General features: G+C 57.5%; 2 protein-coding genes across 3 annotated transcripts; one reads left to right on the top strand and one right to left on the bottom strand.

Moving 5' to 3' along the window:
- On the top strand, positions 1-12,233 carry TMEM132A (transmembrane protein 132A). 2 transcript variants are annotated; one of them, XM_012643956.1, is made up of 11 exons: positions 1-474; positions 2,932-3,146; positions 3,358-3,576; positions 4,389-4,720; positions 6,067-6,216; positions 7,242-7,437; positions 7,535-7,678; positions 8,821-9,023; positions 9,658-9,931; positions 10,325-10,516; positions 10,941-12,233. In XM_012643956.1, the coding sequence occupies exons 1-11, from the start codon at positions 375-377 to the stop codon at positions 11,988-11,990; spliced, it is 3,075 nt and encodes a 1,024-aa protein (XP_012499410.1). In that variant the 5' UTR covers positions 1-374; the 3' UTR covers positions 11,991-12,233. The 2 variants fall into 2 exon arrangements, with proteins under 2 accessions (XP_012499410.1, XP_012499409.1); XM_012643955.1 differs by having other exon boundaries at positions 198-474; positions 7,239-7,437.
- SLC15A3 (solute carrier family 15 (oligopeptide transporter), member 3) lies at positions 12,154-25,203 on the bottom strand. Its single transcript, XM_012643957.1, has 8 exons — positions 23,945-25,203; positions 20,706-20,995; positions 18,536-18,683; positions 17,057-17,167; positions 16,156-16,324; positions 14,358-14,516; positions 12,895-13,050; positions 12,154-12,449 (listed from the first exon to the last, which is right to left on the bottom strand). The coding sequence occupies exons 1-8, from the start codon at positions 24,500-24,502 to the stop codon at positions 12,295-12,297; spliced, it is 1,746 nt and encodes a 581-aa protein (XP_012499411.1). The 5' UTR covers positions 24,503-25,203; the 3' UTR covers positions 12,154-12,294.

Raw genomic sequence — 25,203 nt, 5'->3', positions numbered from 1 at the left:
TTTTCCTCCTTGGTCAGGAGCTTCCGAGACGCAGCCAAACAGAACACATCGTGTCCCTCGGGCAGAGGCGGGCCGTCCCCGGTTGTGGTCTCCTGGGAAGCGCCTTCTTCCCGACCTCAGGCACCCGGGCGCTCTGGTGCTCGGGATCTGGAGGGCACTAGGACCCGGCGGGGCGGAGGGGCAGCCCATGTGCTGCGATTCGCTCCCTCCCATCCTCTGCTCCCGCTCCATTGTCTGGGAACTGCAGCCGCGGGCGGGCGGCGGCGGGGACCCAGCCGGCCGGGTCGGGCCGGCGCGGAGCGGGCGCGGGAGATGCGGGGCCGGAGCGCGGCCACCTGAACCGCCCCGTCTAGTCCCCGCCTTCCGTGGGAAGGATGTGCGCCCGGATGGCGGGGCGCGCGGCAGTGCCCCCCCGAGGGCCCTGCGGCCCCTGGCTCTGCCTGCTGGTGGCCCTCGCCCTGGACGTCGTGAGAGGTCAGCGGGAGGGGAGGGGCGGCGGGCCGGGCCGAGCAGGGTGCGAGGAATGCCCGGGAGCCGCGAACCTTCGGGTTCTCGGACTAAACGCTGAGCGGGGTCGCCCCGCAGCGTGCCCTGAGGGTCGGCGAGGTCTTGCCCCGGGAACCTGCCCCCAGCCGCCCGCCCCTATGGCTTCCTTCGCCTTGCACGACCCAGCAACTCCTTCCGGACCCAGGACCAGCCCGGCGCAGGGGCTCGGCCACCATCCTCTCCGCGGCCCCGCACCTTCTGCAAGCGTCCCCTCAGCCGGGGCATCTAACCCGGCTGCCCCTGTCCCAGGCACTCCGGCGTCACCACCATCTCTAATCTGCGGTCTACAGAGCTGCACTCTCGGGGCTCCTAGCCTCCCCCCACAACCAAGCCACCCCCGCGGGAATGGAAAGCAGCTTCTTTGCCTGGGACCTGAGAGATATGCAGCCCCCTTGCCCTGCCCCGAGGGCTCTCCAGGGATGGCCCCCCATCCTTGCCTTCTTGAGTCCCTGTGAGGCTCCGTCCCTGATGGGAGGGGGCCTTTGGCATGGGCTGGGGAGCCAGGCTGTGGTTGCAGGGTGAATGACGCCACGGAAGAGTGAGGGACAGTGAGGTATTTTCTACGCTCCTACCCGCGCCGAGGGAGCTGAGCTCGGGTGATGGGAGTCCGTGGGAGTCTGGCTAAGAGCATCTTGTAATTATGGAGGCAATGGAGTAGCAGGAGGCTAGGAGGCCAGGGGCTACCCCCAAGGGAGCAGTAGTCACTCACCTGTTAGCTTGGGGCTGGGAGGGAAGGGGGGCAGTGGGAGTTTCTCAGACACTTGTTCTTTGGTGGGGAGGGCTGGAAGGAGGTTGAAACCAATTCCCCCCACTCCACCCCCAGTCCTGCTATGGGGCTGCTTTCAGCCACCTGCTCCCCACCCTGAGGGACCAGGTGGGAGGTCCCTCCCACAGAGAGAGGAGGAAAGCCTTGTCACATCCATTATGCAGCAGCAATAATCCCTCCTTCAGACAGAGCTCCACAGTTTGTGTCGCTAAATGCTCCTGCCCCTTCTACGGGTGGGGAAACTGGGGCTCCAAGATGCTAATGACTGACCCAAGTTTTCAGGCAGACTAGGACTTAAACTCAGGTCTCCAGGCTCCCAGGAAGTCCTCTGCAGAGAGCTTCCCAGCTTGGGGAACTCCAGCATAAGTAAGACAGGGTCGCGGGTTGATAGGAAGATAACTAATCCAGAGGAGGCAACCAGGGTTCCAAAAGACTAAGGAGACTGGTGGGAGGGCAGATAACCAAGAAGGGCTTCCTGGAGAGGGAGGCAACTCTCCTCCCCCTTCTCAGGCAATTCACTCTTGGCCCTAAAGGAGGAGGGAGGTGCCACCGGGCAGAGGAGGGGACACATAGTCCTGGGAGGGAAGCGGGCAGGAGGCACTGTTGCAGGGCAGAGTGCGGGCTGAGGTGGGCAACGGAGAGGCAGGGTTGTCTAATGGTTAACACCTGGGCTCACCTCCCAGCTGCCCCGCTCTCCAGCTGTGGGCCCACGGGCAAGTGCCCTAACCTCTCCGCCTCATTTCCTATGTCCACAAAACGGGATTCATAGTATTATAAAAGAGCCTGGTTCACAGAGTTATTACAAAGACTGAAAGAGTTAAATACACACAAAATGTTTAAACTGGTACCTGTGTATAGTTAGCGTTCAAAACACGTTAATTATTATTGTTAGGGCTAATAGTACAAACCAATATGGCCTTAGTGATCCTTTATCTTTCCGGTGACTGAATATTTTGACCATCTCCCCAGTCTCACGGCCCCCACACCACCCCCAGGGCACACAAGTAGCTTCACAGACCTCTTCGGCATTCCCCCATCCCCCTCTGGCGCTCCAGTACCCAGTGGGTACAGGGACGAAGGGAGCAAGCTTGGAAAGATGGTGTGGGTTGCCATGGCAGTGACGGGGGAGGGAGGGTGGATGCCTGGGCAAGTCTAGCCAAGGGCCCAGGGGCAGAGAAAGGGTCTCTAGTTTGTACAAACCTCACCTTGCCACCATCGTTTACCGAATAGGACCTATCTGGGGAGAGTCATACCCCAGAAATGCCTTGGTGTCAGAGGCAAGTAGGTAGAGGGCAGAGATGGGGGAGGGGAGGCATTGAGAAGGCTCTGCTGGAGAGGAGAAGGCCATGTCTATAGAAGGAGGGATGGCTGGGAAGCTGGCATCCAGTGCTGGACTCAGATTGAAATCCTGGCTTTGCTGTGTGCTACCTATGTGAGGTTCTTTGAGCCTCAGTTAACCTCACCTGTGAAATGGGGAGATTCCTAGGGCATCCTGGGTGCATGGGACATTTACAGCCCTTTTCTCCCTCCACTGCCCACCACCACTGTGCCCCAGGAGCTCAGTTCAGCCCCTGCCATATCTGGAGCTGTCACCATCTCTACCCCTTATCCCTCTTCAGTGGACTGTGACCAGGACCCCTTGGACCCTGTCTACCTGCCAGCAGCCTTGGAGCTCCTGGATGCTCCTGAGCACTTCCGTGTGCAGCAGGTGGGCCGCTACCCACCTGCCAACTCCTCTCTGGGCTCCCGATCTGAGACTTTTCTGCTCCTGCAGCCCTGGCCCAGGGCCCAGCCACTTCTCCGGGCCTCCTACCCACCTTTTGCCACTCAGCAGGTAAGGAAGGAGCACCAGACACCCTCGGGCTAACAGGACTCAATGCCTGAGGTCTGCTGTGTGTGGCTCGGGGGCCTTCTCCAGCTCCAGCTGTGCTCCCCATTTTCCAGGGGGGAAACTGAGGCTGGGATTGGAAGCTGGGCATCCCATCTTCCCAGATCTAGCTGCCCTTCACCTCCTGCTTTGTCGAGCCTCCTCATTCTCCCTCCAGGTGGTCCCTCCTCAGGTCACTGAGCCCCACCAACGGCCGGTCCCGTGGGACGTGCGGGCTGTCTCAGTGGAGGCGGCGGTGACTCCAGCGGAGCCCCATGCCCGGGTCCTCTTCCACCTCAAAGGGCAAGATTGGCCACCGGGGCCTGGCAGCCTGCCCTGTGCCCGTCTGCACGCCACACACCCTGCAGGCACTGCCCACGGAGCCTGCCGCTTCCAGGTGAGTGGGCGGGCCCCGCCTAGGCTGGCCCTGCTGCTGCTGCTATGCCAGCCAAAGGGTGGTCCCACAGTGGAGGGGAAAGGGCTCACCACTCCTGGGAAGTTTGCGGGTCACAGGCCACCTGACTCCATTCCCGCTCCACTAGCTTTCAGTGCTGTGAAAGGTAATTTAGGGCCCCCAGGAGTTCAGCCCATCATGTGTGACTTGGGCAAGTAACTTAATCTCCCTGAGACTCAGTTTCCTCATCTGTAAAATGGGGTAATAACAATTCCTATTTCATATGGAATGGGAGTAAGGCATAAATGAGATGGACGCAAGAACAGCTTATAGCAGGTAGTCATTCGGCAAGTGTTTTTGCATTATTGTTAGTATTACTTTCATAATTGCTGTTTCCACTATTTTGGAGTCTAGCACAGGAATCCTTTGGAAAGAGATAGTTCTTGAGCTTTAGGATGCTGAGAAGCCTGAGTTCTAGTCAGGGCAGTCTTGGGGCACGGTTTGGGTCGGGCACTGGGATTGGCTCACTTTGGCGTGAGACTTTTCCCAAAGGCAGAAGAGTGGTCTGCAGATGTGTTCTGAAACCTAGACCTTCCCAGCCATGTGGCTAGTTTGCTGTGTGACCTGGGATAGGTCTCTGGCCCATGCTGGCTCCCCGCCCCCTTTTTTTTTCACCCTCTGATTGGTGCCAGCCCTTTTTTTAATGGACCCCTCCAGCTCTGGGTTTCCTGCCATGGGTGCTGGGAATCCTCTCCCTCCCCCAAGCCCCCGCCTCCCCTTGTCCCGTGCCAACCACGGCCTTTGTGTGTTCGCAGCCATCGCTGGGAGCCTGCGTGGTGGAGCTGGAGTTCCCCTCGCACTGGTTCTCGCAGGGCTCCGCCACACGGGCTGAGCTGGCCTACACACTGGAGCCCGCCGCTGAGGGACCTGGGGGCTGTGGCCCCGGAGGGGAGGAGGACCCCGGGGAGCAGGCCCTGCCCGTGGGTGGTGTGGAGCTGCGCCCGGCAGACCCTCCACAGTACCAGGAGGTACCCCTGGATGAGGCTGTGACTCTGCGGGTGCCCGACGTGCCAGTGCGGCCTGGCCAGCTCTTCAGTGCCACCCTCCTGCTTCGGCACAATTTCACAGCCAGCCTCTTGACCCTGCGGTGAGCACTGTGCCCTGGGCATGGGTCGGGGTGGGAACCTCTGCAGGAAGACTAAGGGCAGGTACCCGCTCTTCTTAGGGGTCTTTGCTGGAATTTTTGACTTCTGCAAAACATGGGTCCTCCAAACCCCTTCTGGGCAAAGAGGTGTAATCGCCCTGGCAGGACCCTATTATTGGCAGAGCCCTGAATTTGGAGTCAGAAGTAGGAAGCCTCCCCTCTCCCTGGCACCTCCCTGCAATTTCTTTGTCCAATGGGACTAACATTGCCCTGGGGAGGGGAACCAGAAAAGGGCTTGGAAACTGGAAAACATGGTGCCCGGGGGTATTGCTCTAATGCCCCAGAGAGGGATATGTGCCCCAATCACATTCATCTGCACGTTGTCCCTGCTTGTCACCCTCACCACAGGTCCCTAACCTTTGGACAGAACCTTCTACTCCTCATAGGAAGGCCCATTCTTTGTGTCCTTTTCCGCAGGAATTCCCCCAAAGCAGCCCCCCACCCACCTACCCAATCCAACTGACAAGGATTTGCAGAGTGTGACATGTCTCTCCCATATGGGGTTTGTGCATGTCCCATCTCTGTGTGTCTCCCTGTCTCTCATGCCCTCCTGTGCTCGCTCACACACTCATTAAACGGATCTGCTAGACACTTACAGTATGTCATGCCCTGTGTCCTCACTCTGGAGATCCACGCATGAGCAAGGCCCAGTGCCCATTTGGCAGTAAGGGGCCCCCAGTAGGGCAGGGCACGAACTGGATTGGCAGGCATGTGGGTGTGTGTGCTCTGATGAAGGTTTAAAATGCTGCAGGGGCTTGGGTCAGGGGTGCTGTAAGGGGGGAATTCATCCTGCCACTGCAGAAGCTTTCTAAGGGAGATGGTATTCGAGTTGTTGAAGGCTTAAAGAATCAGTAGATACAGAAAGGAAGGGTGGACCTGGCAGAAGGCACAGCCTAGAAAAGGCTTGGAGCCGTGCGTGGGGAAGAGCTGTGTGCGCGCATGTGGGGAGAACTGTGGTGTAGCTGAAGCAGACGGTGCATGGAGAGATGGCACGGCCGAAGGCGAGACTGGACCAGACCCTGGAGGGCCTCAAATGGCAGGCTAAGGCTTGACCTTGTGGGCCGCGGGGAGTCGTCAGTGGTCTGTAGGTGGGGGAGAGCTTTACGGTATGACCTGCGCTGAGGTGGGGTCCTTCTGGGTTGGAGGATGGCCAGGAGGACATTCAGACCGGAGCCGGGGAGGCCAGACCGGAAGGAGGCTGATGGCTTTGGCCCCTTGTCTTCCCCCTCGGATCCAGTCCACAGTTGAGTATCTACCTTGCCAAAACGGACCTATAACCTCTCCCCCAGGATCAAGGTAAAGAAAGGGCTGCACGTGACAGCCGCCCGCCCAGCCCAGCCCACCCTCTGGACTGTCAAGCTGGACCGCTTCAAGGGCTCCAAGCACCACACCACCCTCATCACCTGCCACCGCGCCGGGCGCACGGGGCCAGACTCCAGGTGGGCAACTCCCCTCGCCTGGGAGGAAGAGGAGGGAGGGCTGGTCCTAGAGTGCTAGTGGGCAGATTTGGAGGCCCAAGGGAAGGGGGCTGCCGTGCTACCTCCAGATCACTGTGTGATCAGGCAAAAAAACAGACTTTTTAAAGAAAGCAGCACAAAGCAGGCATATCATTCGTTCAGCCACTATTTGCCCAGACCCAGCCACCGTGTCAGGCACAGCAGATATCTGTGAGTCTTATCCTGGGTGATGCCAGCCTATCCTGGCCACCCAGTTGCAGCCCTCACAGCCACTACCTGCCCCCTGCCCCCGCTAACTGGGCCCCTTCCTCCGGGCCCCAAAGCCCAGCTGAAGTTCTGAACACTTACGATCTCTTCTTATTTGTGCCCTGAGCTTGGGCCAAGGCCATGGACTTTGAAGCCCCTGTTTGAATCCTGGTTCGGTTTCAAACTTTTTGGATGAATAACCTTGGACCAGCCAATTAACATCCCCCCCACCAAGCCTCAGTGTCCTCACTTGTAAAATGGGGATAATAATGTATCCCTTAGGGTTTGTAAAAATAAAATAAGATACTGCATATCAGGCACCGGGGACAGTTGCCAGCACTTAGGTTTTGGATCAAAGGAAGCTCTGAGGGTTATCATTCAGGTCTTGGACGTGAATCTCCCTCCGTGGTGGAATTGACCTCAATGCTTTCCGCCACCTCACTGGCTGTGGAAAGCAGAGATCTTAGCGGAAGGGACCCAGGCAGGCAGGGGAGCCAGCAACCTGCTGGGAGGTGGCGAAGTGGCTGTACGGGTCTTGGAGAGGCCAAGAGTAGGTAAGAGCTTGGGGTGCTTGAGATGCTTGCGTTTAGATCCTCGCCCTGCCACTTTCTGCCGTGTAGTCTTAGGTGAGTTCCATAACCTCCATACCTCAGTTTCCATACGTGGAAAGTAGGGATCGTCATACCATGTAAATGCAGGAAGTGCTTGGGCCATGTCTGAAGGCCAGCAAGCACTCAGTTTCTCTCTCTTCTGGCCAGCAGTGTCCTCGAACTGTCCGAGTTCCTGTGGGTGGACTTTGTGGTGGAGAATGGCATGGGTGGGGCCGTGGCAGTCACTCGCCCCGTCACGTGGCAGCTGGAGTACCCAGGTCAGGCCCCCGAAGCAGAGAAAGACAAAATGGTGTGGGAAATCCTGGTGTCAGAGCGGGACATCAGGGCCCTCATCCCACTGGCCAAGGTAAGGGGGCCCCCGTGTCTGCCCTGCCAGGCTGGGCCAAGTCCTAGGAGCCCCATGAGCGGAGGGGCTTGGGGCTGAGCTCTTCCTCCACCTGCAGGCTGAGGAGCTGGTGAATACGGCACCACTGACTGGAGTGCCCCGGCGTGTCCCCGTGCGCCTTGTCACCGTGGACAGCGGGGGTGCCCTGGTGGAGGTGACAGAGCACATCGGCTGTGAGTCTGCCAACACACAGGTCCTGCAGGTGAGTGGCAGGCACCCGCCTCGTGTGAGTGTGCATTTGTGTGCGCATAGTCACGCACTGATGGCTTTCCTCCTTCCCCATGTGGGTCCCCAAGAGCACGGCTTCTTCAGACCAGAAACCTCATGGGGGGAACCACACCTTCAACTTCTTTTGTCTCAGCCACCCCTTCAGAGTCCAGTGGGAGCTACGTAATCCCAACGGCTCCCACCTTGGGCGCGTTCGCGTTCATTATTGCATTGGCAAGTGAGCCGGCCTGGGAGACTTAAAAGCACGTACTTTGGGAGCAGGAAGTTTTAGTTTGAAACACATCTTTGTTGTCAATTAGTTGTGTGATCACAGGCAAGTCTCTTAACCTCTCTGAGCCTCAGTTTCCTAAACTTTAAAATGGGACTATACCTCTGGGTTGTTGTAAGAATTAAGAGCACCTAAAACAGTATCCAGTAGATAGCAGGAACAGAAACAACAGCAGCTACTATTGCTGTTTTAATAATAACATAGTGTGATAATTATATAATGGTAAAAGTAATTATTATTATTGGAGACTGTGAAATTAAAAAAAAAGGGTGGAGAACTTTCTCCATCTTGAAGTTCTAAGAGGGGAAGCATGGCACCTGCCTTTACACAGATCCCAGCCACCTGAATGGGGACAGTTTCTTTTGCCACTTGTGGCAGCCCTTTGCTCACATGTACGTCCTTGGGTAGGTGAGGGTCTTGGGTGGATAGGTCTACCTTGCCTACCAACTTTGCCTATTTAGCTATAGCTGGTTACCAGATGGCTCCAGTACCAATGCCAGAGGTCAGCATAAATAAGGGGCCAAAGTTACGGGTTCAAACCCCTGCTCTGCCAGGAGGAAGACATTGTTGTATGCGAATAGCCAGTTTCCCCACCTGACCCCAGGGGAGGTCAAGGAATGGCCCAGTTCCTCCACGGGGAGCGTACCCTGGATGCATGGTAAAATCTTCTTAAACTAAGGACAGTAGCTTAACCAACAAGCCCACCATGGGGTGCATTACAGTGAACTGCAGAACTGAATTTCAGCTGCAGTCCTTCCTGTGGCCTGGGGTCAGGGCTGCCCTCCTTGGCCCAAGCTTGCTTGTCTTCTGTGGCTTATCTCACCCCCCTGCCCTCTGCCCTCCCACAGGTGTCTGAGGCCTGTGATGCTGTGTTCGTGGCTGGCAAGGAGAGCCGGGGAGGTCGCGGGGTGCGGGTGGACTTCTGGTGGCGCCGGCTCCGGGCCTCGCTGCGGCTGACCGTGTGGGCCCCGCTGCTGCCCCTGCGCATTGAGCTGACCGACACCACCCTGGAGCAGGTCCGCGGCTGGAGGGTCCCTGGCCCGGCTGAAGGGTGAGTGGAGGCCTGAGGGAGCTGGCAGGCCTTGGCAAAGTCACGCCGGGACTGAGAGGCGTACAGGGGACACAGCCACGGGCCCACGCTGGGGTCTGAAAAACTGCCAGGTGCTTGCAGTTCCTTCGGCCCATCCCTGCCCTTGACCGCCCAAGCGCTGACCCCTGTATTTGAAACTGCGACCTCGTCCTTCGCGGCCTCACTTCTCTCCACAGTACCTGCCACTTCTAATCTATGTCGCGTGCTGGTTAACGCTCCCTGTTGCCTGCTGACCCTTCCCACGCTCCCCCTCTGAGGATGAAAGCCCTGTGAAGGCAGGGGTTCTGTCTCTTCTGGTCACTGCTGTGTCCGCAAAGCCTAAGATGGCACAGAGCTCAGTAAAATATTGAATACCCCCGGGCGGGGGGAGGCGTCCCATCCCCATGAGAGAGGGTCTCTACTAGTGTTCCGTGGGAGCAAGAGTGGCGGGGGTTGGCGGCTGAGTTTGAGGACCTGGAGCCTCCTGGGGGCAGCGTGCTCGGGCGTGGCGGGCAGGGCTGGGGGGGTCTCCAGCCGCTTGGCCCTCGGAGGGCGGGGCTGGGGGCGGGGCCCTCCTGGCTGGGGGCGGGGCCTGCGCTGACGCCCCGCCCCGCAGGCCCGCGGAGCCAGAGGCGGAGGCGGCGGAGGAGGAGCGGCGCGCCCGCGGTTGCCGCCTGCAGTACCAGCGCGCCGGAGTGCGCTTTCTCGCCCCCTTCGCGGCTCACCCGTTGGACGGCGGCCGCCGCCTCACCCACCTGCTCGGCCCCGACTGGCTGCTAGACGTGTCCCACCTCGTGGCACCGCACGCCCATGTGCTGGACCCGCGTGTAGCCTCGCTGGAGGGCGGCCGCGTCCTGATGGGCCGGGAGCCGGGTGTCACCTCCATCGAGGTGAGCCAGCAGGGGACGCTGCGGAGCAGACTCCCTGAGAAGGGCGTAGGTGGCCCCCAGCCACCTTCACGGGCAGGGGTGAAGAGTGTAGGGGGCGCCCAGGGTGTGCCTGGGGAGGGCATGAGCATAGCAGGATTGGGTGAGGACCGGGTGGTGTGTAAGGGGGGAAGTCCTTTAGGTATGAAGGGCTGGGGTGTGGGTACCTGGGGGCCAGGTCTGGAGGAGGGAACTGTCCCCTCGGTGTGGGATTGGGGTTCAGGTATGTACAGGGCATGTAGTTGGGGTGCAAAAGGTGGAGAGCAGCCTATGAGGATGCTGGGAGCAGAAGACAGATCCCTTTGCGTGGGGGGCTGTGTAGGAGGCCCCCCACCTCCAGCTCCTTCCCACCCTCAGGTGCGTTCCCCGCTGTCTGACTCCATTCTGGGGGAGCAGGCACTGGCTGTGACGGACGACAAAGTCTCGGTGCTGGAACTGCGGGTGCAGCCGGTGATGGGCATCTCCTTGGCCCTGAGCCGGGGTACTGCCCACCCTGGGGAGGTCACAGCCACATGCTGGGCACAGTCAGCCCTTCCCACCCCAAAGCAGGTGACAGCTGGGGGTCAGGGGGATGAGGTCAACATCTCCAGGGGGCTGATGGCAGAGGGGAATGGGAAGAAGGGGGCCCTGGTACCTCGACCCTTAACCTTAGGGTTTTCAGAGTGAGGACTGACTTCCCTGTGGGGTAGTGAGCTCTCTGTGGCTGGAGGTGATCAAGCAGTGGCTGGAGTGTGGCAGTGGGAGGTTGATTAGATGGCTCTGAGGACCCTCCCAATGACTCAGACCCCGGGGCTGAGTGGCAGACAGGTGATTGACACACATCCCCTCTCTCCCTGTGTTTTGTCCATCTGCCTGTGTCTCTGTTTTCTCTCTGGTCTCTCCTCCTCCGTGTGGCCTGTCTCTGTGGGAGTGGTCTCTATGTGCATGCGTGCGTACCCTCGCGTGTCTCTGCCTGTGTCTGTGTGCCCCACAGGAGGTGGCCCTCTCCCTATGGCTGTCTTTCTCTGACCACACCCTGGCCCCCGCTGAGCTCTACGACCGTCGTGACCTGGGACTGTCTGTCTCTGCCGAGGAGCCTGGTGCTGTCCTGCCAGGCGAGGAGCAGGGTGCCCAGCTTGGGGTGGTGGTGAGTGGGGCAGGCGCCGAGGGGCTGCCCCTGCACGTGGCTCTGCACCCGCCCGAGCCCTGCCGCCGGGGCCGCCACCGTGTGCCCCTGGCCTCTGGCACTGCCTGGCTGGGGCTGCCTCCTGCCCCCACTCCGGCCCCTGCCCTCCCATCCAGCCCTGCCCAAAGCCCGCCAGCCACAGAAGCCAGCACAGGTGGTGAGCGGCGGGTGGCAGGCAGTGCGGGGGCCGGCGTGGGTGTGAGGGGCAAGTTTGAGCCTGCTGAGGAGGAGGAGGCCAGGAAGGAGGAGGCAGAAGCCAGGGAGGAGGAAGAGGAGGAAGAGGAGGAGGAGATGGTCCCCGCCCCTCAGCGTGTCACCGACCTAGAGCTGGGCATGTACGCCCTGCTGGGAATCTTCTGTGTAGCCATCCTCATCTTCCTGGTCAATGGGGTGGTCTTCGTGCTGCGGTATCAGCGCAAAGAGCCTCCCGATAGTGCCCCCGACCCCGCCTCCCCCCAGCCCCACAACTGGGTCTGGCTGGGCACCGACCAGGAGGAACTGAGCCGCCAGCTGGACCGGCGGTCCCCTGGCCTGCCCAAGGGGGAGGGGGGCTGCCCCTGTGAGAGTGGGGGAGGAGGGGAGGCCCCGACTCAGGCCCCCTGCCCTCCTGGGGGCACCTGCAGCTCCTCGAGCACCCTGGCCCGAAAGGAAGCTGGGGGGCGGCGGAAGCGTGTAGAGTTTGTGACGTTTGCGCCAGCCCCTCCGGCCCAGCTGCCTGAGGAGCCCGTAGGGGGCCCTGCCGTGCAGTCCATCCTGGTGGCAGGCGAGGAGGATATCCGCTGGGTGTGTGAGGACATGGGGCTGAAGGACCCCGAGGAGCTTCGTAACTACATGGAGAGGATCCGGGGCAGCTCCTGACCCTCCCCAGCCCACTTGGCGCAGCAAATATGGGGTCCCGGCGAGCTCTAGCCTGCCCTTCCTGCAGGTCCTCCGGTGCTTGTTATTCAAGTCCCCTGCGTGGTCCTCTGCAAGGCCTCCCACCCAGGCCCCCCGCCCCGCCCCTTGTCATGGACCATGGTCATGAGGAAGGGCTCATGCCCCTTATTTATGGGAACCGTTGCATTCTAATGTTGGGTACAGAATAAACTGAGAAGGAAACCACAGCTGGGACTGCTGCTGTCTGTGTCCGTGGAGAGAAGCAAGGGGCTGGGACGGGATGTGTTCAGCCCCTGTCCCTGCCGGAACGGCTGTGGGAGGCTGGGCCCTGAGCCGCCTTCTCATAGCGACCGGCGATCCAGACAAATAGGAGGGCTGTGGCCGCCTGCACGCCAGCCAGCAGGAAGAAGTAGAGGTCCATCCGGCAATTGTTGATGTTCCCTGGGGAAAGACAGGTGGGCACTGGGTCAGAGCAGGGATGCCCCATCTGCCACCTTCTCCCTGCTGTGCTCTGTGGGTGGGATCTGAAGACGCTGGTAGATATCCCTCTAGCACCTGGCTCCCTGAGAGTCTCCTGGGGTGTCTACGACTCCCTTGTAGCTAGCTATTCGTAAGGGGGCTTGAAACTCAAATACCATGAGACAGGTGAACCTTCAGCCAGAATAGCAGCATTCCACTGAGTTCACTACTTCCTTTTTGATGGTTGGGGAAACTGAGGCCCAAGGAGAGAGGCCACACTGTATGACTGGCTGAGTCTGGGCTAGACCCCCATTTTCCCGAGTGCAGCCCTCTACTGCGTTCTGCCTGGGCTCACTTAGCAGTTGCCACCCCCTTTCCAAGCCTCCCTCCACCTGTGTCCCACTCCTGTGGAGGCCCCCACACTCACCAAAGTCCTTGGGGCAGTGCATCCAGCCCCCCGGCAAGGACAGCAGTGCCACGAGGCTGGAGCCCAACAGCGAGCCCACCCCAGACAGGAAGAAGAAGATGCCCATGAGGGCGCCCTGCATGGATCGCGGGGCCTCTGAGTAGGCAAACTCCAGGCCTGCAGAGAGGGAGGTGGGAGGGCCACAGGGGCTGGTGGAGGAGCAGAGGACAGGCCTGGGCCCTGCCCGCTGGGCCACCCCCACCTCCCCACCCCCACCAAGCCTCCCTCCAGGCCGTGACCACACCTCAGCACCAGTGACACTTTCCCCTCTGGCTGAACCCCTCCACCTGGACACTGTGCGTTGCCCTAAGAGCCCTGGCTCCCCTCCTCCCCTCCTGGGTTTCCCATTTCAGCCACAGCACCTCCAAGCCAGCGCCACCTTCACCCTCCCTCTGTCCCCCACCCTCTGCCCACCTGCACTGTCATAGCCACATCATTTTGATTCAATCTCTGAAATCTGTTCTAAATGTAGGTCCTCCTCTCTGTCTCCACTCTGCCCTGGGTCAAACCCCAGCCCTGGTTACTTCCTGCCCGGCCCCTGCAAATGTCTCTTAAACTGTCCTGACTCCCGTCCTCCTCACGCAGCCAGATGGGTCTGTCTAAAGCATCTCTGATGGGGTCCTTTCTCTGCCACAGCCCCTTGGAGAGTGGAGGTGGGGGGTGCTGTTGCCCTCAGGAGAAATTCCAAGATCCAGGCTCAGCGCATAAGACCTCCATCCCCTATACCACCCCTACCCCCACGCCTCTGTAGCCCTGTCCCCCACATTCCCCACAAGGCTTGGGTATTCGCTTATGCTGTTCCCTCTGCCTGTGAGGTCCTTCCTCCCACCTGATCACCTGCCCTCTCCCCGCCATGCCAGCGGCCCCCACCACGGTCTGTGGTCACTTCTCCAGCACTGCACTGGTTTATTGCTTGCATGACTTTCTCCCCCCAGTTTATCTTTATGTCCCACCCAGCCTAGCCCTGGGCTCTGCAGCAAGGAAGCTCTAGGTTCCTCTGCCCCAGCCTTGCAGCTCTAGCTCCCAGCCCCAGGGGGACAGACAGAGAAATGCATTATTATGACACAGACTGCTGTGTGCTGTGATAGAAATGAATAAAGGGCAGGAAGGGAGGACGCCCTCTGCCCATGGGCCTTGGTATCGCAATTGAAGGGGAAATAGGAGTTCGCCTTCAATCTCAAGTGGAGGGCACAGCAACTGCAAAGACACAGCTGGTGCAGGAAGTGCCTTGCTCGCCTCCAGATCTCCAGTGCGGATCGCAGTGGCTGGCATGAACTACTGCCAATAAATCCCCACTGGGTGAATGCAGCCCTGCTCAGAAAACACCTCCATGCAGATGAGCCCTGGAGGCTGCACCCACGGGCCCCCTGACTTGGAGGCACCACCATCACTGGTGCAAGAGCAGAGGAAGGGATCCAGGGTACCTGGGATGCTTGCAAAAATCTCACTGATCCCAATGAGCAGGTACTGAGGGATCTGCCACCAGATGGACAGGGGTGCTGCGTTGTACAGGACCTCCCCAATCTGCTGGGTCACAGTCTCGTTGCGGTGGATGTAGTGTAAGCGCTCCATCTCCAGGACTCCTGGTGGGGGAGAAGAGGGAGGTTATAGCCAGGCCCACCCCAGGCAGCTCAGCCCTGTGGTCCCCAACCCGCTGGCTGCAGACTGGTACTGGTTCATGGCCTGTTAGCAACCAGGCTGCACAGCAGGAGGTGAGTGGCAGGTGAGCAAGCAAAGCTTCGTCTGTATTTATAGCTGCTCCCCATTGCTCGAATCACCACCTGAGCTCCGCCTCCTGTCAGATGAGCAGCTTCATTTGATTCTCATAACTGTGCAGACGCAGGATCTAGGTTGTGCGCTCCTTATGCGAATCTAATGCCTAATGATCTGAGGTGGAACTGAGGTGGTGATGCTAGCGCTGGGGAGCAGCTGCAAATACAGATTATCATTAACAGGGAGGTTAACAATGTAATAATGGGGGGGAGCAAGAAAAAAAAATTAAAAAAAACAATAATAGAAATAAAGTGCACAATAATGTAATGTGCTTGAATCATCTTGAAACCATCCTCCCCCCGGTCCGTGGAAAAATTGTCTTCCATGAAACCAGTCCTTGGTGTCAAAAAGGTTTGGGACACTGGCTTAGCTCACAGCAGAGGTTTGGTGTGTGGTGGGTACTCATTAAGTAGCCAATGATTGACTGGGCAGCAGGTAAGGAAAAGAATATTGGCCCAGCGGGTAGGAGTCAAGATTTCACTTCCAACTTCTCACTTTTTGCCTTGGCTGCCAGGAAGCTCAGAGCTAGGTTTTGCACTCGGTAACAACTGTTATTAATTGAGGGCTTGTTGTGTACTAGGCACTTAAGTGTGCATTCTTACCAATGTAGGAGGTGAAACTTAGGTTAAGCAATCAGCCAGCCCACAGTCACACAGCTGATAATTAGGCATGGATGGATTTGAGCCCCAGTATGTTTGGTTTCAAAGCTGGCCTACTTTCTGTGATATCATGTGACCTCTCTACTGTAACCTCAAGTATTGCTGTAGTATTTCTAACCTGGCTTTCAAGTTTAACTATTTTATCTCCTACCCTTTCATTAATTGTGAGATAGCTATGCTGTAGTAGAATACTCTAGAGGATTGAACGGTGGACATTGTGTTAGAGGACATGGGTTCCAGCCCTGGCCCTATCATTGGCTAGCTGTGTGACCTTGGGCAAATCACTTAACTTCTCTGAGATCCAGTTTCCTTATGCAAGAAGCATGAATAAAATTCCCAGGATTATTGTGAGGATGAAATAGGACAAAATGCTTAAAAGCACATACTGAAAAATAATCTAGTTTGGTTTTCATACTTTCAACATAGTAATGTTTATTGAGCTTTAATTTTCTCCAGTTCCTACTTGTGATCCAGGCACGTTAAAGGGTGCTTTACAGACTTCATCTCCTTTGATCCTCACGACACCCTCCATTAGAGTACACAGACAGGCCCTGCTCAGAGTCCGAATGGCTGCAATCCCCGTTTTAAAGATGCAGCTCAGAGACCCTAAGTGACTTCAGGATCATACAATTACTAAGTGGGAAGGGTTCAGGGCTGTGCCACAGCATGAAAGTCTTCTTTGGCTGAGCCAAGCCCCCCTGCCTCCCTTTTATTTTTTACAAATGCCTTCAAATCCTTTTGAAATGGAAGAAAGACGAAGGCCAGCGTCCGCCCCACACCCACTACACACCTGCCACGATGACGGAGGTGAAGCCAAAGAACATCCCCAGCGCCATCTTCTGCAGAGCTGAGGGAAGCAGCTTGCACCGCAGCAGCAGAGGGTCGATCAAGTGGTCCTTCAGAGGGACCAGAATCAGCACCACCACTACGTTGGCCAGGAGGAGCCAGGCTTCCGGGATCTGGGTGGGAGGAAGTCAAGAGAGGTAGGGTAGAGACAAGGCTGTAGCCAGGGGACCTGGACTCCGGACCGTCCCTGCATGACCTAGGGGCAGCTCCTTCCCCTCTCTGGAACTCACATCCCTCCACTGTGTAACTAGGGGATGGGATTAAATTGGGGTTGGCAAATAGGTTCCTCTTGTATTCTAGCTTCTACCAATTGGTGGTGGATGCTTGGAACATTTATGGGATCAACATGAAAAACTGTCACGATTGATTAGCGATGTCTGCCATGGCAAGGAAATGCAGTACAATGGCAAATACGTCATTTATCTGCCGGCTCCTCTGAAGATCTTTAATTTTATGAGTCTCTGAAATGCCAGGGAACTAGTTTAGAAAGTTCAGAGAAAGACAGGGATCTAGGTATTCAAGGGTCCCAGAGAAAGAGGGAAGAGAGTAGAGTTGAATGGGACGTGCGTGTGCGTGATCTGGGGGTGCAAACCGGGCAGTGAGGCCTGCTTTGGAGCCGCAGGGTCGGGGAGTGAAGCTGGCCTGAGTGTTTTGAGCAGTCGAGCGTGTCGGCAGGATGCCTGGGTGTCGCACAGCCCCTGCCCCGGCCCCGCTGCAGGTGCTTTCCCGTATCCTAGGTCACTCTGCAGCTGGGGAAGGGGCGTGTGAAGGCAGCTTCATTTCCTCCTCTTAGAGGAAGCCCCCAGCCTGGGCTGAGCCGGGTGCTGGACGCACACTTCTCTCACCGTGTAGCCGCTGCCCTGCGCTCTCAGGGCCACGGAGCTGTTGGCAGAGTTGGCGGGGAAAATGTTCGGGATGTGGAGGTGAAGACCTTGCAGGACATACGTGGACTGCATCTGCCAAGAGAGATGGACGTGAGGCCGAACAGGGCCGGCCGCCCCCCTCCAGCCCCGGCAGGCTCCCGGCGCCCAGGCGGGCATTCCCAGCACAGGGCAGCTGGGCAGCCATCCCCTCTCCTGGCCTCAGGGGGAAAGTCGCCTTCCCATCCTCCTTCCGCCTTGGTAGCCAGGCTTGGTCTGACTCACATTGGTGTTTCCCGGGCCCGGCACGGAGTAAGCGTGGATAAATGTTTGTTGAAATGGGGAAGATAATGGCACGGCTGTCCCCACGGGGAGTTCTCATCTGACACCGAAGCCAAGCTGAGTCCCACAGGCTGACGCAGGGGCTGTACAGACACAGCCCTGCGCACAGCTGCAGGAACAGGGCCCTGCCGTACCAGCCATCGCCCCTTTAGTTGCTGTATAAGGGAGGGGCTGCAGGAGACTCCACGAGCGGACAGGGCACGGGAGGGTGCTTGGGTCGCTCAGGGAGCAGCCCTGTACCTCCTGGTATGGAGGATGTCAGTATTCTGATGGGGATGACTGAGAGTCAGCCATGGACACCGCCCACGTCCCTGTCTCATCACGGACACTCTGTGCCACCCCTACCTAGCAGGCGGGCAGCTCCAACAAATGTTCCTATGGAGGGGTGTGGGAGGGAATGACCTTATGGCCTGGGGGGGTTAGGGGCTGGGTTAGGCTGCCGCCCACCCTACACACACACACACACACACACACACACACACACACAGCACCCACACGCATGCACGCCGCTAGCCTTCCCTTTGGGAGGTGGCATGGTAGGTGGGAGGCAGCAGTTCTTAAATCTGAGTGTCAGTATCATCTGAGAAGTTTATTAAACTGGAGCAATTCAGATTCAGTAGCATGGGGTGGGACTGGAGAATCCGTATTTTTTAAAAGCTCTGCAGGTGATTCTGAGGCACAGCCAGGCTGGGGAACCACTGTTGCAAGGTATTCAACACACTGAGCTTGCTCCTGACCTACTGTGGCTTTGTCAACCGACACACCCTCTCTGGGCCACAGCTACCAAGTCAGAGGACCCAAATGCTGCAGAGCTGGAAGAGCCCCTTGTCTAAGCCACCCATTGTACACATGGGGAAACTGAGGCCCAGAGAGATGGATGACTTATTCCGGGAACTGGGCCTTGGGCCCTTCTCCAGAATTCCTCCTGCTGTATGACCCAAGGGAGTTTAATTATTGGGATGGTTTTGTCCCAGGCCCCACGCCAGCTGGCACGTAGCAGTAGCTCACTTTGTCCCCACCTTCCCCTGCTTCCCACATGCTCCAGGCTTCTACGATGTGAACTGAGGCCAGCGAGGCAAGTGGGGAGCCAGGTTCCCCAGGGCAACAGGCAGGGGTGCTCACCTGGAAGTACACCATCCAGTAGGGCACCAGGGTCACCATGACGGGCAAGATCTTCACCAGCACCTGGAAGTTGGCAATGTCCTCTTGGGGGGACGGCCTAGGCTGGGGATACCCCTGGTCAGGCAGCAGGTGGGCGCCCTGAGGGTCTCTGGGGGACCACAGGGGCAGAAGATAAAAGGCAGCCATCATCATCCCACCACCAGGGCCACCGTTCTCACCTCCACCAGTGTCCCCTAATTTAGTCCCCCTCCCAGTATTGGAACTTCCAACAGCCAGCATCCCGGAGATCACCACCTCATCTCCTCCACCCCACTGTTCCCATCACCTTTGCCACCATCGTCACTGTCACCCAAGCCAGCATCCTTACTACCACCACCTTTAGAAAGGCGGTCGCTGTCACCACAGCCCCCTCTCCACAGAGTTTCCATCACTGTCACTGTCAGTCTCTCGGTGTTGGCACTACTGCTGCCAACACTGCCACTGTCATCTCTTCTGCAGCAAAGGCGGCTGGGAAAGACCATCCCGCTGCAGAGCGGTGGCCCCTGTGGGCCCTGGAGGAAGTGCGACCACGGACTGTGGCCAGCGGAGGCTTAAGAGATATTTTTGCTCATAGCATCCATTTGTCATGGCAACCAGGGGAGTCCCAGTCCAAGCCTGACTTCTTGCACTTTCCTAGGCTGTCACAGATTCGATACACCAGAATTCCCCTGCCTGCCGTCCCCAAGTCCATCCTCCTCGGCAGTCAACATCATAACCCTCCCCCTGCACAAGAGGCAGGGATGGGGGAAAGCGTCACCAGGAGATGGGACAGATCTACCGCTGCTGCAAACTTCACCTTTGCCCTTTGTCCTGAGAGGTGTCTGACCCCTTCTTGTCCAAGAGCCTTGCACCATCCTTTGAGATTCCAAAAGGACAATAGCAGCATGCTCATCTTCAAAGACAGCCACTGTCAACTCCTTCCCTGCCGGTATGTGCTGCCATTCTGCCACCAGCCGGTCCAGGTTATTTCCCCTGCCGCTGACTCTGGGCCAGCCCTGTGGCTGCTCTGACCAACAGAATGAGGCAGAAGTGGTGCTCTGGGAATTCTAAGCCTCATAATGGCCTTAAGAAGACCCACCCCTTCTGCTTTCTTCCCTCTGGAACATTCATTCTTGCAAAGCTCCCTCCTCTTGCAACCCAGACACCATGCTGTGAGAAGCTCAAGCCACGTGGCAAGGCCACACGAAGGTGCTCTAGTTTCAGCCCCAGGTGACGGCCCACATTGACTGCCAGCCATGTAAGTGAGCCGACTTAGATGTTCTAGCCCTTTCGGCTCTCAAATGACCGCAGCCCCCGTGACATCATGAGGAGCAGAAGAACTTCCCCGCTGAGCTCAGTCACCCTCAGAACTGGGAGAGGGGATAAAAAGATGGTTGTTTAAGCCACTAAGCTCTGGCATGGTCTGTTAAGCAACGACAGATAATCAAAACGACACACCTGCCGACTATACTCACAGACCCTCCAGCAATATAACAGATTGGGAGAGGCATGTTCTTCAGCTTTTTCATCTAGAGCCTATTGACAGGAGCTGTAACTGGCTCCAACGTCTGGGGACAGATTTGTGTAGAACGAGTAGTCAATTAACTTAGGAAAGAGAGGGCAAAAGGAAGCCACTGTGTTCATGCAAGGCCATTTAGAATCTCCCCGCCTTGGATGTCAACGAATGGGGGAGGAAGCAAGTTTGGCCGATTTCCCAACACTCTGTTATACTTAATAACAGGGCAGCATAGCATGATTCATATTATACCCCAGCAACCTTCACTGGTACCATCGTCTCCATCAACACCACCTCTACTGCCATTGTCATCCCCGTTACCAGTGTTTGTCTTCACTGTAGGGACCAACACCACCATCCTCTCATCCTTACCACCATCATCGCTGTCAAGACCATGACCATCCTCACACTTTCTATACTTAGGGTGTCACCAATAATACCGCCAGCACCACCACCACCTTGACCTCCACTGCTCTCCTCAGTCACAGCTCTGGCCCACTGGAGAGCAGATCATCAAAAAGGGCTGCCACTGGACCTAGCTGAACCAGAACCGTGCAATCTGGACCATGCCTCCCCAGGAGAAGGACGCACCGCTCCAGGAATGGAGGCTCCCTGCGCCCAGAGCCCCCTGCTCACCTGGAAGAGTGCCGTTGCCACAGCCGGGGGCAGCAGTTTTGGAGAGCAAGCTTAAGCATAGAGGACACTTGGCTGCCCATGGGGGGCTTGGTGATGAAGATGGGGGTGGCAAAGAGGAAGATGAAGAACGCCAGGCCCACACAGCCCACAGGGATGCTGTAGCCCAGCAGGAAGCTGATGTTCTGCTGGATAAAAGCCACCACCAGCAGCGACAGCACAGCGCCCAAGTTGATGCTCCAATAAAACCAGTTGAAGAAGCGGCGAGTGGCATTGCGGCCGAGATCCATCACCTGCCAGCCAGGAAGGGGTGAGAGTGAGGGCCAAGGAGGCCCAGGGGCTCCCTCTGTACCCAAACCTCTCCCTCCCACAGGGAGGGAGACATTTTGTGGGTCAGCAAGTGGGCATTCTTGCACTTTCCTAGTCTCTGATCACTAAATAGACGCTCAATAAATATTTGTTGAATGAATGAATAAACCCTTCTCTCGGGGAGTCACTTGTTAACGATCAGGACATTTTGGCACAGCTGCTTTTGCATACCCAGGACACGTTGATTTTTTATTGTCACCGAGGAGTGCACACAATAGATATCTCTGATGCCACTTTGTTCATTTCTGGTTGATTTATCCCTTTGTCTTTGAGCAACCTACACTATGCATTACTCTTATAATCAGAAAAAAGCCAATAAAGATCTCAGTTCTGTTCCACCATATTAAATGTGATGTATGCATATTACTGAAGGAACAGTGAGAAGTCTAACTGAGAATGTCCTCTGCAGTTTAGAGAAGCAAGCAGAGCATTCTATTCTGACCACCCCTTCCCCCCGACTTGCCTCCCTCTGCCATATGCAAAAAATTTTTCAGGCCCCCCGGCAAGGGCAGATGGGTTGAAAATCTTTACCCAGGATTTGGATCAATCGGCAACAGTCAGGCCCCAGGCCCCCTTCTGGTCTGCTGGTTTCCGGTCAGCCGCACGGGCCGCCCCACCTCTCCCAGACCCTGGTCCTAGATTCTGACTCAGCAGGTCTGGGGGCAGGCCTGGGCACCCACATTTTTAGAAAGCAGTGAAGGCTAAGGGTCATCTCAATGGAGCAAAGAAAAGATTTTCTACATTGTTAAACCTGTCACCCTTTCAATCACCCCCCAAATCTCAGAATCCACTACCGTCTTTCATTCGGAGATACATATTTCTACTACTTAAGAAGACTGTGGCAAGCTTTACTTTCTGCAGTTACATTGGGAAAAAGATAAGCATTTTCTTTTCTTTTCCAAATGTGAAACCATAATCCATACGGACGTGCTTAAAACTGCATTGCTGTGGGGATTTTGAGGGGTCCTCTTGGTGATCAGGAAGGAACGGCATGCCAGCTGAGAACCCCGGCTCTAGACGTTCAAGCAGAAAATTGAATAAGTCCCATTATGAGTAGCCACTTCCATTTATTAATTGGAAGTAAATGAATATGACATTTGTAACTCTAAGGGGGAAGACCAGGCAGCAGTTCAGGATATAAATGAGTTCTTCCAGAATGAGCAGACACTTTGTGGAGAATGATGGATGGCCCTTCCTGAAATCAGCAAGTGTGCTAAACACGCAGCTCCTGGGTAGAGCTGTCTGCCAGATGGTGCCATTCCCTCCCACCTGCCTCCCTGTCTATCTGCCCCTGCAGCGGCCTTCGTACCGCGCTGGGGCACCCATGCTTGTTAGCCCATCCACTCTCTCCACTGCAGCCAGAGCCATTTTTAAAGAATGCAAATCCAGCAATGTCCATCCCTGCCTCAAACCACGTCAGTGTTTCTGCATCGTCCTGGGCTCAGGGCCTGACTTTTTAAAGCAGGCTTCCAGCCCGGCCTTGCTCCGCCCAAAGTCCGTGCTTGGTAAATGGAAGAACGCACTGGAGCTGCCGTCACTGTTGATGCCACGGGAGGGTGAGGGAGACCAGTTCTGGCCACAGTGGGCACAGGAAGGCTGAGGCCCTCTGGAGGTCAGTGAGGTCAAGGGCACAGGTCAAGGGTATCTGGGATGGGGGCCCTCGCTAGTGGGATGTCAACGAGAGAACAGAATTAAGGGAAGATGGGAGATTCCTACTGGCAACTATTGGGGTCTCCTGTCCGAGGGAGGGTCAACAGTGCATGAGAAATGGCCAGAGCCGCCCTGGAGGCACAGAGACCCCCTTGTCAAACGAATCTAAAAAGGCTGGACGAGTGACACCTTTGCAAGGACAACGGAAACTGTGCTGAGTGCTGGACTGTGGATGCTGTTGGATGAAATGATCCTTTTAAAACATGTCCCCTCCATGAGTGTACTACATGCAGTTAAAGAATATTTGCAAAACAGAGTCACTGAGGGGAGAAGTGCGCTTAAGCCCAGCGGCCTGGCCACACTACCGTTACTATCTTTCTTCAGTTTCTCCACTCTGGTTGACACCTAGCCTTTTCACATGGCTGTACTCACATCTGTATGCAGTTCTACATCCTGCTTTTGCTCATTAACACCATATGTGGTTGTTTTAATAATATTACATATTAATCTAAATTATTGTCTAATATCCCGCTGGTAGAGCTATCAAAATACAGCCATGTTTTTCGGCATTTACTCATTCATTTAGCAAATATTTATTGAATTTCTCCTACGTGCCACGCTCTGTCCAAGGGGGAACGCTCTGTCCAAGGGGGAACAGAGAAAGGCTCAGGGGTTGAGATGTTTGCCCAAGAGCCCCCAGGCAGTGAGGGGCATAGCTGGGATCTGAACAAGTCTACCTGACAACCTCTGGCACTGCTGGTAGGAAGAGGCTGGCTTGCTCCTGCCCTGGTCCCCAGAACCCTATAACACAGAGACATGGGGCTTGTGGTGGGGCCCTCTGCGTCACCTTGGACAAGTTGATTAATGCCATGAAACCTCAGAGTTCTTCTCTGTAAAATGGGCATAATACTACCCACCTCACAGGTAGTGAAGAGGATTAAATGAGCTAAAATGGTGCAAGTGTTTAGGGCTGGCCTGTGGGGCCTGGGGCGTAGCTCTGAGAAGGCCAGCTGTGGTTATTCCCACTGCTGTTGCCATCGGTTTTGTCAGGGCTCGCACTCCTCTTCTTTCAAACAAGGAAACTGGGAGCAGAGAGGGGAAGTGGTTTGTCCGAGGTCACGCTGGGGGCCAACACCTCCTGCCTCCTGGCTCTCAGCCCAGGCCCACTGCTTTCCCCCCACACCCCCAGGGCCTCCCGTCGGGGCAGGCCTCCTGCCACTCACCTGGTCAGCACCGAAAGAGGTGAGGTTGCTCCGGACCGAGCTGGCGGCCAGGGCGAGCAGCAGCAGCCCGGCGTAGAGGGTGGGCGCGCAGTAGGGGCTGGGCGAGTTGCGCCCGCAGTCGGGCGAGGGACAGGCGGGCCCCAGCGGCGACTCGGGCATCTCGCCGCAGAAGGAGCGGCGGCCGTCGGGGAAGGCGGTGGCGGGCAGCAGGCCCGAGGCGGCCAGGTAGAGCAGCAGGCTGAGCGCCACGGCGCGGTAGCGGCCCAGGTACACGTCGGCCAGCCAGCCGCCCACGGGCGCCAGCAGGTAGGAGGCGCCCAGGAAGACGAGCGCGGCGCGCGACGCCTGCTCGCCGGCCCAGTTGAAGTTGGTGCTGTTGAGGTAGAGCACCAGGTTGGCCGAGACGCCGAAGAAGGCCGCGCGCTCCAGCGCCTCCACCAGCAGCACCGCGGCGCCCGCCGCTCGCCGCCGCCGTCGCGGGCCCCGAGCGCCGCTCGCCAGCAGTGGCCGGCGCTCCCCGGACACGCGGGGCTCCCCCGGGGCGCGCGGCGCGGGCATCCTGCCCGAGGCTCTTCTCTAGCCCACCTTCCCAGCCCTCAGCCCGGCCCAGGCCTCGCCCTCCACTCCCCTCCCCTCCCCACTAGCTGTCTCCTTTCTCACCCCTTCGCCCACCCTTCTCTCCCCTCTACCCCTCTTCTCCCCTGTGCCTCTCCCCTCCTTTCTCTACCTGGGTCGTCCGCTCACTGCGAGGACTCTACCACCTCCCCCTAATTCGCAACTCTCCTCTCCCCTCCTCCCACGGCGGATGCGAGCTCCCCTCGCCCAAGCCCCAAGCCGTTTCTCCCTTTGCTCTCCCCTGTCCTCCTCGACCCGACCCCTCTGTCCCTCCTTCCACACTGCCGCCCCTCCCCCACTTTCCACCCCTCTCCTCTTTCCTCGCTTTCTTAAATCCTGTCCCCTTTCCTAAAGACACATGGCCTGCATTGGGGTGGGGGCTCCCTCTGCCCGCCGGCCCCCCGCTGGCCCTGCTGTCTCCTCCCTGTCCCCAACTGCCTCAGCTCCCCTTCCTCCTGGCTCCCCTCGGAGCCCTGCCGGCTCAGCCTGGCCCTCTCTGACTTCTTGAGAAACTCTGGGCTCCCCCTGGCTTCCCCTTTCACTCGCCCCTGTGGCCGGCCTGCGTCACATGGTGCGCCTGGTGTTTAGGAGAAGTGAAAGCCTGGGTCACAGGGCCCCTGCCCGCTCAGCTTTCTAAAAATCTC

The sequence above is a fragment of the Propithecus coquereli genome, unplaced genomic scaffold, assembly GCF_000956105.1.
Source record: "Propithecus coquereli isolate 6110/MARCELLA unplaced genomic scaffold, Pcoq_1.0 Scaffold202, whole genome shotgun sequence".
NCBI lineage: Eukaryota > Metazoa > Chordata > Mammalia > Primates > Indriidae > Propithecus > Propithecus coquereli.
The sequence above is the reverse complement of the archived record's forward strand: the minus strand, read 5'-3'. Positions and strand labels throughout refer to the sequence as shown.

Coding starts and splice junctions, on each gene's coding strand:
- TMEM132A (XM_012643955.1), top strand. CDS start 375: ATGTGCGCCCGGATGGCGGGGCGCGCGGCAGTGCCCCCCCGAGGGCCC. Junction 4,721..6,066: donor GCCAGCCTCTTGACCCTGCG/GTGAGCACTGTG, acceptor CCTCTCCCCCAG/GATCAAGGTAAAGAAAGGGC. Junction 10,517..10,940: donor CCCTTCCCACCCCAAAGCAG/GTGACAGCTGGG, acceptor TGTGCCCCACAG/GAGGTGGCCCTCTCCCTATG.
- SLC15A3 (XM_012643957.1), bottom strand. CDS start 24,502: ATGCCCGCGCCGCGCGCCCCGGGGGAGCCCCGCGTGTCCGGGGAGCGC. Junction 17,168..18,535: donor ACTGGATGGTGTACTTCCAG/GTGAGCACCCCT, acceptor CTCTCTTGGCAG/ATGCAGTCCACGTATGTCCT. Junction 16,325..17,056: donor CGCAGGGCAGCGGCTACACG/GTGAGAGAAGTG, acceptor CCTCCCACCCAG/ATCCCGGAAGCCTGGCTCCT.